This window comes from Rana temporaria, chromosome 5 (assembly GCF_905171775.1).
Source record: "Rana temporaria chromosome 5, aRanTem1.1, whole genome shotgun sequence".
NCBI lineage: Eukaryota > Metazoa > Chordata > Amphibia > Anura > Ranidae > Rana > Rana temporaria.
In genome coordinates, this window is record NC_053493.1 from 6,363,072 (window position 1) to 6,376,743 (window position 13,672).

The window sequence follows — 13,672 nt, forward strand, 5'->3', positions numbered from 1 at the left end:
AAAAAAAAAAGGGGTTGCCATCTGGGCCCCTGGGGACCTCCAGGCCCCTTACAGGTGTACTGCCTGTACCCCCCTGATGGCGGCCCTGCATTTAAGGCTACATTTTGTGCCTCCTCTGTCTCTAAGTCTAGGATGAGGACCCTGCTGTACTAGGCACAGGTGAACATTTTTCTGGTTGTACTGGTCATATAAATGTATAAATGCTTTAAAAAAAAATCAAATAAAAACAATTTTCAAAAAAAATAATAATGGAGGAGAACAGTCCATTGGTGAGAAGAGATATAGTCCTTTAGGTGGCGCTCCGGGGAGAGCAGAAAATGTCACCAGACCCACGAAGGGAAGAGAACAATGAACAGACTGAAGCCCACGATGAGTCCCCCTTGTGCTCCGCTCTGCAGGTGGTAGGGCGATGCCCCCTGGTGGTTGGCGCAGGTTGGGAGAACTCCATGCCGATTGTTACACAGATTGCCTTGGCAGCAATAGACTTCCGTTTCTGACCCCAATTCTGCCATGTCGCTGTTTTGACAGTTTTCAACGCAGTCCCTGGTGACCATCAGTGTTGATGAACCGAAGGGGAAGCCTTAGATGCACAAAGACAAAAAAAAAGAAGGGATTACCACAAAAAAATGCTTGCCAGCCTCCCTATCCTTTTTTACCCCCCCCCCAAAAGACCCCACATCCTTTTTACACCCCCACAAGACCCCACATCCTTTTTACACCCCCACAAGACCCCACATGCTTCCCCCCCCCCACAAGACCCCACATCCTTTTTACACCCCCACAAGACCCCACATCCTTTTTACACCCCCACAAGACCCCACATGCTTCCCCCCCCCCACAAGACCCCACATCCTTTTTACACCCCCACAAGACCCCACATCCTTTTTACACCCCCACAAGACCCCACATGCTTCCCCCCCCCCCACAAGACCCCACATCCTTTTTACACCCCCACAAGACCCCACATCCTTTTTACACCCCAACAAGACCCCACATACTTTTTACCACCCACAAGACCCCACATGCTTCCCCCCCCCCCCACAAGACCCCACATCCTTTTTACACCCCCACAAGACCCCACATACTTTTTACACCCCCACAAGACCCCACATACTTTTTACCACCCACAAGACCCCACATGCTTTTTGAGGCCCTTATCCCTCAACATTGAAAGAGGGCTCAATTTCAGGAGTGGGGGAGAGCTTTGACACCCCAATTGCAGGGTTACCCCCCCCCCTGCCAGGGTTGCAAGGTGTGTGGAATGGTATGTGTCATGGACCTTGGAATGCTTTTCCAACATCCTCGAGTTGACCCGTTCGGGGTCCCACTGTGGCTGTTGGACTGTTTCCAAGGGGGGAGTATTGTCATGGACCTTGGAATGCTGAAGTGTTTCTCCTTGAAATCTGTTACACAGTGGGGGGGTCTTATGCCCTGTCTTAAGGCTAACCCCCCCTCCAGACGGCTCCATGGTCTGGAGGAAAAGCATTGTTCTGTGTCTGGCTGTTTGTGTACTGTGATTGCCCCCTGGGGCTTCTGTCTCATTACACATATCAGTCCTCCTATTCAAACTATCGGACCAATCCCTGCTGACCCTGTTTCAAGTCCTTATTTGCATGGCCATGAGGACCTAATTGAGAACTATAATGTACTTTACAATTGACCAATAGGAAAGTGGTTTTTGGGGGCGGGGTGTTCAAACTGCTGTATAAAAGTGTGTGTGCATCCAATAAAAGGGTCTCCTGTTTGAACTTACATACAGCCTGCCCGGTGTTTGTTCTGAGCTAACACAAATGGATTTCGAACGGCACATAGCTGTAGTTCGAATCCCGGAGCATCGGATGGCTGAACCATCAGACGTTGCGATCTGCAATCTGTTCCAATAGTAGCAGAGGAGTGTCGGGAGAGTGGAACCGAGCGAGCAAGGGTCTTGTTACAGTATGGTACAAGAAAAGGGGGAGGGGATTCATGTTTGCCATCTTCTCTACCCTTTAAAAGTAGCCCCATAATCTCCCACATACTTTTTTAAACCTGTATCCTTATGAAGCGCCTGGTTACTTCCAAGTACCGGTGCTATTGAAATTTAGAGGGTGATCAGAGCATTAGTAGACTCTGATCCAAATTGTTATGTTTAAAACAAGGGGGTAGATTCAGGTAGGGGCGCGCACTGCTACGGCGGCGCAGCATACCGTTTTTACGCTACGCCTCCGTAAATTACTTGAGCTACGCTTCATTCACGAAGCATTTGCTCCGTAATTTGCGGCGGCGTTTCGTAAAAGGGGCCGGCGTAAGCGCGCGTATTTTAAATGATCCCGTAGGGGGCGTGGATCATTTAAATTAGGCGCGTTCCCGCACCGAACGTACTGCGCATGCTCCGTCGGGGAAATTTCCCGACGTGCATTGCGGTAAATGACGTCGCAAGGACGTCATTTGCTTCGACGTGAACATAAATGGCGTCCAGCGCCATTCACGATCCACTTACGCAAACAACGTAAATTTCGAAAATCGCGACGCAGGAACGACGTCTATACTTACCATTGGCTGCGCCTCCTAATAGCAGGAGCAGCCTTACGACAAAAGCGACGAACGCAAACGTCGTAAAACGCGACCGCCGGGCGCGCGTACGCTTGTGAATCGGCGTGAGTATGCAATTTGCATACTCTACGCTGACAACTACGGGAACGCCACCTAGCGGCCAGCGTCAGAATGCAGCCTAAGATACGACTGCATAAGAGCCTTATGCCAGTGGTATCTTAGGCTGCAGTCGGCGTATCGAGCTTTCTGAACACAGAAAGTTGATACGCCGGCGCTACTTAGCAATTACGCTGCGTATTTATGGATACGCAGGCGTAATTGCTAGCTGAATCTACCCCAAGGCCCAAGGTCTCTGTCTAAGCTTGGCTGTGCTGTGGGCTCATTCTGTTGTACTTGGGTGTTCTTCCCACCCCAGTGCAGTAGATGGCAGCAGTGGAGTCAAGGTTTGGGTGCTTTTCTCCAACAGCCAATCGGGAGGGTTGAGCCTTGCTGTGCATGCTGGGGGAGGGTATTTATGGGACAGAAGCCATTGGTTCTGGGTCTCCTTCCAGTGTGGCACCCACCTTTAGGGTGGCCACATCACGGCGCCCCGGCGTTATGGCCTACCTGGCCGGGACGTGCGTGCCTGTGTTCCTAGTTCCGGTGTTCCTCCATCGATATGGTTCCTGCCTCGACTGCGCAGGCGCAGTAGGAAGCCACGGAAATCTCCGAGCCTCAACAGCTGATCGTCAGCTTAGACGAGCTCGCTCCCGCTGCCTGAAGCCTGCTTATACACTAGTACACGCCGCTTTACACAGCAATGTGGCGAATGTGATATTGAGCAGTGCTTTTTTGATTGGTTATCCACGCCGCTCTATACAGCAGGGGGCTGTATCACATCCGCCCCTTGCTGTAAAGAGCAGGGTGGATAACCAATCAAAAAAACACTGGTCAATACCACATCCGCCCCTTGCTGGCCCTTGCTGTGTAGAGCGGCGTGTACTATAGTGTATAATCAGCCAATGGGAGAGAGTGCATCTAAAGCTGACGAACAGCTGTTCCCTCTTGGAGTTTTCCGTCGGCTCGGAACCATATCGATGGTAGGAACCAGCTCGTTAGAACACCGGGACCATGTTGGTCTGGAACATTTGAGCAGCGGCGGGGACCCAGTAATCGACTGGGTTCCAATTTTTGAAGCGGTATAGCTGTTCGGTGGGGAGTCCATCTATGGAGAGCCAATGAGAGGCTGGCGATCCAAAAGGATTACGACAAACCACCAGGGATAAGCTAAGCCCACTCAGGCAGGAGTGGTCCGGAAAGTGTTACATGTGGGAGCAGGGCTGTTTCCAAATACTATGCCTGAATCTGCTGTTCTCCGTCTTCCTTCAACTCTATCCTTTCATCACCAGTTTATTGTTTTTACCCGGCTAGGTAATAAAGAGCACAGAAAAGACACATGTTGCGGACATTCCTTTACTACTGCTACATGCACCATTCACCCCTAGGAATTCGGAAGAGCCACAAGGTAAATGTGCCACCCAAAACAAACCAGCAGCTCCTCCGGGGGTAGTGCTACACTTACATTTTAAAATAAGTGGGGGGGGGGGGGGCCTTCAACACTCTGAAAGAAGGCACACGCCCACCATCCTCCTTTTCCTGGCCACCCAGGCTGCTAGTCTGGTTTGAATATCAACCACTTCCATACCGAAGTGAACAATTTCTCTAAATATAGTGCCTGGGGGGTCCCTTTAGTCTGCCTGTAAAGTGGTGCATATGTACCATGTATAGAACCTGCTGCAGCAAAAATGAAATTTCTAAAGAAAAAAAGGGGGGTTATCAGAATCTGGAAGCCCCCAAAGAACGTCGTTTTTTTTTACTTTTTTTTATTGGCGGCTTTTTTTATTATTATTATTATTCAGCTGTCAGCGGGGAAGCCCATTGACAGCTGAGGACTCATCAGTTGTTAAGGACGCTGGCTTCCCACCCCCGGTCCTTAACAATTAGCTTTTACTGCACCCTGGTTGGGCGCAGTGCATTGCAGGGCATTTGGCGGGTTGACCCCCCTGGGCTGGGAAACAGACAGTTTCCATTGTCTGGTCAACCAGGTGGCTGTGTCAGTCTTATTCCGGGACACTGTATTGTCCTGGAAGGAAGGTGCCTGGGACCTGGGACAGACCTGCAAAATGTGGGACTGTCCCGGGGAATCCAGGACACGTGGTCACCTTATTTAGCGCTCCATCACAACCCGCCATTTTACGTCTTTGTGTTCTTGACAAAAAAAATATAATCAAAGGTTCAATCATTCTATCACATTGGGCAGCTTTATACCACCCCAAGTGTCACATACAACCACCATGACCCTGGCTGATGCCACCATGGAATCAGGACACTCACCCGTGTTTGGACTCAATTTGACGGTCCTACAGAAAGTGTAGTTCACTGGACAGGTCTTGATCAGGTTGCAGGAATGAATATCTGTCGGATTATAGCAGAAATAGCACTGGATTTGGTTTTCGGTGGAGGCTGGTTGGGAAGACATGACGCAGGTTAGTAATGTCATAAAGTATACTGTGCAATCATACTTACTAAGAAGATAAATAAGCTTAGCACTACCCCCTGTATGCTTCAAAATATTTCTTACTGTCATAAATAAGTACCGTAAATACTCGAGTGTAAGCCGACCCGAATATAAGCCGAGGCACCTAATTTTACCACAAATAAACTGGGAAAACGTATTGACTCGAGTATAAGCCTAGGGTGTCCATTTGCATGCCTCACTGTGTCCATGCCTCGCTGTGCCCATGCCTCGCTGTGCCCATGCCTCGCTGTGCCCATGCCTCACTGTGCCCATGACTAGACTGACATTTAACATGGGAGTCTATGGATCCGGGTCCAGGGGACCTACGGCCGGCCATTGGGCTAGATTCAGATAGATTAATCTATCTGATTTACGATCCGCCGGCGAAAATTTGAGAGGCTAGTGCAGTATTCAGAAAGCACTTACCTCCAAACTTGCGCCGGCGGATCGTAACTCCCCCGGCGGAATTCAAATTCCGCGGCTAGAGGGAGTGTACAATTTAAATCAGGCGCGTACCCGGGCCGATTTAACTACGCATGCGCCGCTGGTGAAATTTCCCAGTGCACATGCTCCAAATGACGTCGCTAGGACGTCATTGGTTTCGGCGTGAACGTAAATTACGTCCATCCGTATTCGCGACCGACGTAAAAACGACGTAAAAATTCAAAACTCGGCGCGGGAACGACGGCCATACTTAACATTGGATACGCCGCATATAGCAGGGGTAAGTATACGCCGGAAAAAGCCGAACGCAAACTACGTAAAAAAAAGCGGCGGGCGGGCGTTCTTTTCTGAATCGGCGGAAATCGGAATTTGCATATTTGTCGCGTAAAAAAAACGAAGAGCCACCTAGCGGCCGGCGGGAGATTGCAGCCTAAGATCCGATGGTGTAAGTCACTTACACCTGTCGGATCTAAGGGAGATCTATGCGTAACTGATTCTTATGAATCAGTTGCATAGATCCGACCGTCGGATCTCAGAGATACGCCGTCTTATCTCTTTCTGAATCTCCCCCATAGTCTTCTTGTAGAGAACATATAAAAGCTGTAAATATATCCACATAGTATCCTTTCAGAAAAGCAAGGTCCATAAAGACATGGATGAGCGAGTTTGGGGTGGAGAAACTTGACTGGCCTGCACAGAGTCCTGACCGGATTAAGACTGGGATGCCATTAAAGTTCATGTGTGTGTAAAGGCAGGCGTCCCAATACTTTTCACAATATAGTGTGTATGTGTGTGTGTATATATATATATATATCGGGGCTCAAGTCCTGCGGGAACGCGTGGGAACTGAGTTTCTGTACTTTTTTCACAGCAGGAACTCTATTCCCTTTGCAGAACTAAAGCAGCCGAGAGCAGCCGGGCCGCCCGAGCCAATCCTTCACTAGGCGGCGATGCCCAGCTCGAGTCACTGTCAGGGGCAGGCGAACCTTAGTAATCCTTTATGTTACTGGACGCTTCCTGTATATGGATTCATTGGGTAGTGTGCGGGTATTCCGTCACTTCCTCGATTGCGGAGGTCTGCCGCGAGTTATCGCGGGATTTAGAAAGAACTTGCTTCTCCGCCGCAATGTCTCCTGGGAACAATGACAAAAGCTCCCAGGAGACATTGCGGCATCGAGGAAGTGACGGAATACCCGCACACTACCCGATGAATCCATATACAGGAAGCGGCCAGTAACATAAAGGATTACTAAGATACAGTGGATCGAAAAAAAACATGCGGTTTAGTAATTATGCATATGAGCGTATCATTTTTTTGGTGGGGGAGTGGATCTTGGGTGGGAGTTCCCACACTTTTTTCGCCAGGACTTGAACCCTGATATATATGTATATAATGTTAAAAGAGTACGAGGGATGAACGTGAGGCAATTATGACCCTACAGAGATACCATCCCAAATAAAACAATTACCAAATGAGAACAAATATGGGGTGGAACTTTACATTGTACCATGTAGGGTCTAATAAATACACAAACCAGATCGGCGTAAAAAAATAAACAAATCTTTAATTTCCCCAATATAAATGGTTAGCTTTAAAAAAAGTTGAATACAACTGGTTAAAGCCACAGTTGCTGTAAGGCTCCATTCACACCTCCGCGACAACAGCGTACGGCGTACGCGGCGTATTTTGCCGCGAGTGTGAAACTTTTTTTTTTTTTTCAAATTCTGGGAGAACGCCAATGTCGCCTGAAAAAAAGGGTCCGGGACTTTTTTTCAGGCGACAGGCGTACGGCGTCTATGAGATGTGAACCATCTCCATAGACAGCAATGGGAATTCCCCCCTCTAGCGGCACAAGCGTCCGGCGTCGGGCGTTTTGTCGCATAGATGTGAATGGAGCCTAAGTCTATCCAGGATGTGCAGGTCCTGGCTGAAGAAATCGATAAAACTGGCCTGGCATCCTCAAACGGAAGGTGGAGGAGCGCAAGATCTCCACCATCCACCAGCTCTGTGATGTCATCATGGGGGAGGGGAAGAGGACTCCAGTGGGAACCTGTCAAGCTCTGGGGACCTCCATGCCCAAGAGGGTTAAGGCTGTGCTGGAAAATAATGGCGGCCACACAAAATATTGGCACTTTGGGCCCGATTTGGACATTTTCACCTAGGGGGTGTACTGACTTTTGTTGCCAGTGGTTTAGACATTAATGGCTGTGTGTTGAGTTATTTTGAGGGGACAGCAAATATACACCGTTATACAAGCTGTACACTCACTACACAACATTGTAGATACTAGATATGTGCATTCCCGTTCGTACGAATGTTATTTTCGTACGAAAATGTTCATTTTCGTACCCGTAGAATAATGTGTACATACAAAAAAATTAAAGCACCAAAATACGAAAACGACAGGATTACGAATGAGCCGCATAACGAACAACCGCAAATACGAACAAACAATCCGACGAAAATACGACAAAACGAAAACGGCAAAAGAACGAAAATGACATCTATAACAAAAGATTTGCATTCTGTATTTTGTTTAAATCTTTGTTCTGTTCGTATTTTGATTTTCAGTCGTATGTTCATATGACATCTAACAAAAGATTTTCATTCTGTATTTTGTTTGAATCCTTTTTCTGTTTGTATGTTCATATGACATCTATAACAAAAGATTTTCATTCTGTATTCTGAATTCCTTTTTTCTGTTCGTAATTTGGTTTCAAAATACAGAATGCAAATCTTTTGTTATAGATGTCATTTTCATTTTTGAATGGGCAGTGAGTGTAGTTAGTTAGTGAAGCAGCTTCTCTTTTGTGCTGAGTGCAGTAGTACAGTAAAGTCAAATAAACTTTTCTGTGGATTTTCGTCTGAAGGGAGATCAGTTGGCCAGACTTTTGAACCTGGAACCCAAAAATGGTTTTCTGATGGAGTTTAAAAACGAACGAACGTTCGGTAAAACGATCGTTTTTATGTTTGTTGTTAAAAAAGTCTGACCAAGTGTATGGGGCTTAACAATAGTTAATATGGATGAGCCGCGTGTTGAAAGTGCCGCGAATCCCGCGATATATTTACGAAAGTACAAAATGACGAAAAATCACGAAAATTATTGTCTAACAAGTAACGAACATGAATTAAACAGAATAACGAACCATCCCGCATGTACGAAAATAAAACGGTAACCAAAATACGAAACGATCGGAATACGAAAAAATCGCGTCGTACGAAAAACGAACGGGAACGAACAGGAAAACGGGCATCTTACGAAAAACGAACGGGAACGAACCTACGGAACGATACGAAACGGAACAAAAAAAAACTTTTTCTGTGCACATGTCTAGTAGATACAAAGTTTCATTTCTTCAGTGTTGTCACATGAAAAGATACAAGAAAATATTTACACAAATGTGAGGGGTGTACTTACTTTTGTGAGATTCTCTCTCTCTATCTATCTCTCTATCTTCCTCTATCTCTTTCTATCTTTCTCTATCTCTTTCTCTCTCTCTCTATATATATATATATTTCTCTCTATCTCTCTATATTTCTCTCTTTCTATCTTTCTCTATCTCTTTCTATCTTTCTCTCTCTCTCTCTCTCTCTCTCTTTCTCTCTCTCTCTCTCTCTCTCTCTCTCTCTCTCTCTCTCTCTCTCTCTCTCTCTCTCTCTCTCTCTCTCTCTCTCTCTCTCATAAATAGCTGGACTTAATGAACCAATTGCCCTTTTTTTTCTTTCATCACTTCTCTATTTATCAATGAAAAAAAAGTTAAGACAAATCTACCTAAAATATTGACATTTCAGCCCCAAAAAAATCTGATAAAAAGTAATAAAATAAATATTTCTCAATTACTGTAAGTCCATCCATGAATGTCACTCGATGATCATTGTTGTCTAATTTTTTTTTCTATAACCTCCAAATTCTGCGCTTATTATGATAAAAGTTCCCATCTCTGTAAAAATTCCACCAAAAAACACCAGAAATCCGACGCCAACGAGTGAAGACGGCTTACCTGGGACTAAGAGACACGCAGAAGCCAGCAGACAGGAGATCAGCACCTTCATCTTGGCGAGTCGCTGGAGAGGAATAAAAAGAAAGAGATCACTCGGCACAGTGTAAAGTTGTAAAAGCCCCGCCCACCTCATTAACATAAATTTAAAAAGTCCCAAAAAGTGAGATAAATTGTGGCGGAGTGTCGGGTGTGATTGTTGTATAACATGTCCTAGGAGTGCCTGAGATCTTCTCCCCTGACACCTCTGTGACCGCTTCCCATACGTCTCTATGGCTGGAGAGCCGACCTCGCACATCATTGCGTCACGCCGCTCACCTATTATTATAGGTTTTATATAGTCACTCATTTTTATAGACGGAGGTTTGGGAACGTCAGCAGAAATCTGAGCCAAGACGTGTAACATGACTGAACTCCATCCTACAAGACTTCTCTGGTGTTGTACAAATCCTTCTGCACCCTTTACCAGAGTCAGTCTGATATTAGGCAGTACACCCTTTATATCTTCCTTACACACCATAATACAGTGGTTCCCCGAAAATAAGCCCTACCCCGAAAATAAGATCTAGCATTATTTGCCAGGAGGGCTGCAATATAAGACCTACCCCAAAAATAAGACCTAGCGTTATTTCCCAGGAGGGCTGCAATATAAGCCCTACCCCTAGGAATTCGGAGGAGCCACGAGGTAACACGCCGCCCAAAAATCCAGCAGCTCCTCCTGGGGTAGTGCTACACACTTTTATTAGGATAATATCTAATATTGAAGATTGTGGGCCAGATTCAGAAAGAATTGCGGCGGCGTAACATATCCCCTTTACGTTACTCCGCCGCAAGTTTTCGTCGTAAGTGCTTGATTCACAAAGCACTTGCGTGTAAACTTGCGGCGGCGTAGCGTAAAGCTGTCCGGCGCAAGCCCGCCTAATTCAAATGGGGCGGGGACAATTTAAATTAGGCGCGTTCCCGCGCCGAACGTACTGCACATGCGCCGTCCCTAACATTTCCCGACGTGCGTTGTGCTAAATGACGTCGCAAGGACGTCATTGGTTTCGACGTTAACGTAAATGGCGTCCAGCGCAATTCACGGACGACTTACGCAAACGACGTGAAATTTCAAATTTCGACGCGGGAACGACGGCCATACTTAACATTGGCTAGACCACCTAGGGGGCAGCCTTAACTTTACGACGCGTATCTCTTACGGAAACGGCGTAAATTTACAGCGACGGGCAAAGCGGACGTTCGTGAATCGGCGTAACGAGTCATTTGCATATTCTACGCCGACCGCAATGGAATCGCCACCTAGTGGCCGGCCTAGAATTGCAGCCTAAGATCCGAAGGCGTGCGAAGCCGTACGCCTGTCGGATCTTAGCCAAATGCCGTCGTATCTTAAAAAAGAGAACAATAAAAAAGAACAAAAAGCGGCGCCCTCTAAGCGTAGTATGAAGTTTAATAAGGCAGACAAACAACAACAAATCATATGAGGGGTTACTCACAAAGGTAGAGGGAATACAGGTATTTAAATACTGGTGTCATCTGAGGCTGACGTCTGGAAAGCGTAGACTCTGCTGAAAAGGTCTTTATTGCAGGCTTCAGGCAGCGTGATGGTTGATCCACACAATAATGGCCGTGGGGGGTGTCTCTGGGGGTCCCCGGATGATATCTCAGCGCTGGTACTGGGGGAGACAGAGACGCCACATTCGGCGCGGTGGAGCGCAAAACAGTCGTACGTCACTTCCGGGTGAAGTCTCAGGGTGATGCGCGCGTTCGAGACATGCGTGTCTCTTCGTCAGGCTCTGTGGGGGCCATCTTTGGTGAGGGACAGAAGAACTGCTCAGACGGAGCTGATTGGTTGATGGTACCATACCCGGAAATCAACTTAACATAGAGGGGAATCGAAAAGCAGGCAATCGAAAAGCAATAAGGAGATTAATTATAGGAAATCTCACAATGGACTAATATAAAAAGGGCATAAGCATACAAAATTTATGGTGTTATAACACATTGAGGGAAACTGGGTTGGAACAATAATTTTAAAAAGATAATTCTATAAGACGGACTACCAATAGGGGATGTACATAAATACCATATGAGTAAATGCATAAACATATACAAAACTTACTCATGAGAATTATCAATGTATATAAGACACTAGAGGGTGTGGAAATAAATGGAGTAAATAAGAAAAAAGAAAAGAGAAAATTACTGTAATCCAGACTTGATTTTGGAAAGGTTAAGACATCAGGATAAGATATGCTGATCCGGAACTACATTGAATTTTCAATTCACAGGGGAATACTACGATATTGTTAAAAAATGAGTACAATGATAAGAGTATATATTGTTGTGTGATAAAAAGAAGTATATTATAATATAATTATAATAATAATCAATTAAAGAATATAAATTAATCGATTGATAAAAAATGGTAGAAATTGATAAAAAGAAGAAGAGTATTATAATAATAAAAATATTATAATAAAATATTTATTTCTAGTCCCTCATTCAGGCCTCGGGGCGATAGACAGTCTAGGGTGAAGATCCAATAATTTTCGCGTTCGCAAAGTTTTTTGTATCTCTCGGCCTGGGGGAGAAGTCTGGATATGGCCTCTATGACCCAAACTCGAAGTTCTGAAGAGGATTGTTGGTGGACCTCTTTAAAATGCCTAGCAACACTATACTTTTCTAGGCCTTTTTCGACGAAATTCCGGTGTTCACCAAACCTCTTCCTTAGTGTCCGAATGGTACGGCCCACATAGAAGAGGCCGCAGGGACAGGTGAGACAGTACACCACATATTCCGAAGAACATGTAAAAAAATCTGGTAGGGTATACTGCTTTCCTTTACAAATAAAGTCTTTCTGTCGATGGGTTACATGAGGACAGGTAAGACAACGGGCTTTTCTACATTGATACATCCCTTTAATATGGAAGAAAGTCAAGGAGGCGGTGTTACTGTTGCGTTTTTTGTTGTTATTTTTTATTTTACTGGGCGCTATACTTGCCTTTATGTTTTTGGCTCTTCTATAGCTTACTGTAGGGCGTTCAGCTAACGAAGTTTTTAGGTGTGGGTCTTCTTTTAGAATAGGCCAATGTTTGACTAGGATCCTTTCCATTTGTCTGAATTGACTGTGGAATTGTGTGACAAAACGCACTATTGGTGTTGTCTCATCCTTTTCATCCTGTGTCTTATGCGCTCTAGGGATTAATTCTGTGTGTGAATAATGTTGGAAGGCACCTTCAATAAGATCAACAGGATATCCTTTTTCAGAAAACTTGTCTTTCAATTTTTGGCCATGTGTGATATAGTCCTTATGTCTAGTACAATTGTGCTTAAGGCGACAGAATTGGCTTTTAGGGATGTTTTTTAGCCAACGGGGATGATGGCAGCTCCGATAGTGTAAAAAAGAATTCCCAGCAGTGGGTTTCACAAAGTTTTGGGCACAAATGGTGGTATTGTCATATGAAAGCTCCAGATCTAAAAAGGCTAGGGTTTTGTCATCAGTGACTGCTGTAAAGGAAAGGCCCATGGTATTGGAATTACAATGTTCCAGGAACTTGGGGATTAGCTCACCGGGACCATCCCAGATGATAACAATATCATCTATGTACCTACCGAAAAATACAAGATGAGAGGCAAACGGATTGTTATACCATATATGGTGGAGTTCCCAGTAGCCCATGGTTAAGTTTGCATAACTCGGTGCAAAGTTAGCTCCCATGGCTGTTCCTTGAACCTGTATAAAGAACTCACCATCACTTTCGAAATAGTTGTGTGTGAGACAGTATTTTAGCAAGTCCAATAAAAAGTGGATTTGTCGGGGATTCAGCAAAGGATCTTTGTTTAAAAAATATTGGGTTGCTAGGATACCCACTTCATGGGGTATCGAAGTGTACAATGATACTACATCCAGGGAAAGCCAACGGTAAGACTTTTCCCATTGGTAGGGTTGTAGCATCTGGAGTAGATGTGTACCATCCTTGATGTAGGAAGGGAGGTTCGCCACTAAGGGTTGTAAGAAGTGATCTATGTAGATCGAAAAATAACTGGTGACACTTTCCATTGCTGCCACTATGGGTCTCCCTGGGGGATTAGATACATTTTTGTGGACTTTGGGTAAATGGTAAAAGTACGGTCTCTTGT

At 45.5% G+C, this 13,672-nt stretch overlaps 1 protein-coding gene across 1 annotated transcript; it reads right to left on the reverse strand.

Annotated features, from left to right (window-relative positions):
* Nucleotides 1–23: 23 nt before the first annotated feature.
* On the reverse strand, nucleotides 24–10,097 carry LOC120939765. Its single transcript, XM_040352100.1, has 3 exons — nucleotides 9,536–10,097; nucleotides 4,906–5,034; nucleotides 24–580 (listed from the first exon to the last, which is right to left on the reverse strand). Exons 1-3 carry the CDS (start codon nucleotides 10,050–10,052, stop codon nucleotides 321–323), a joined length of 906 nt encoding a protein of 301 aa, XP_040208034.1. The 5' UTR covers nucleotides 10,053–10,097; the 3' UTR covers nucleotides 24–320.
* Between the last annotated feature and the right edge of the window lie 3,575 nt (nucleotides 10,098–13,672).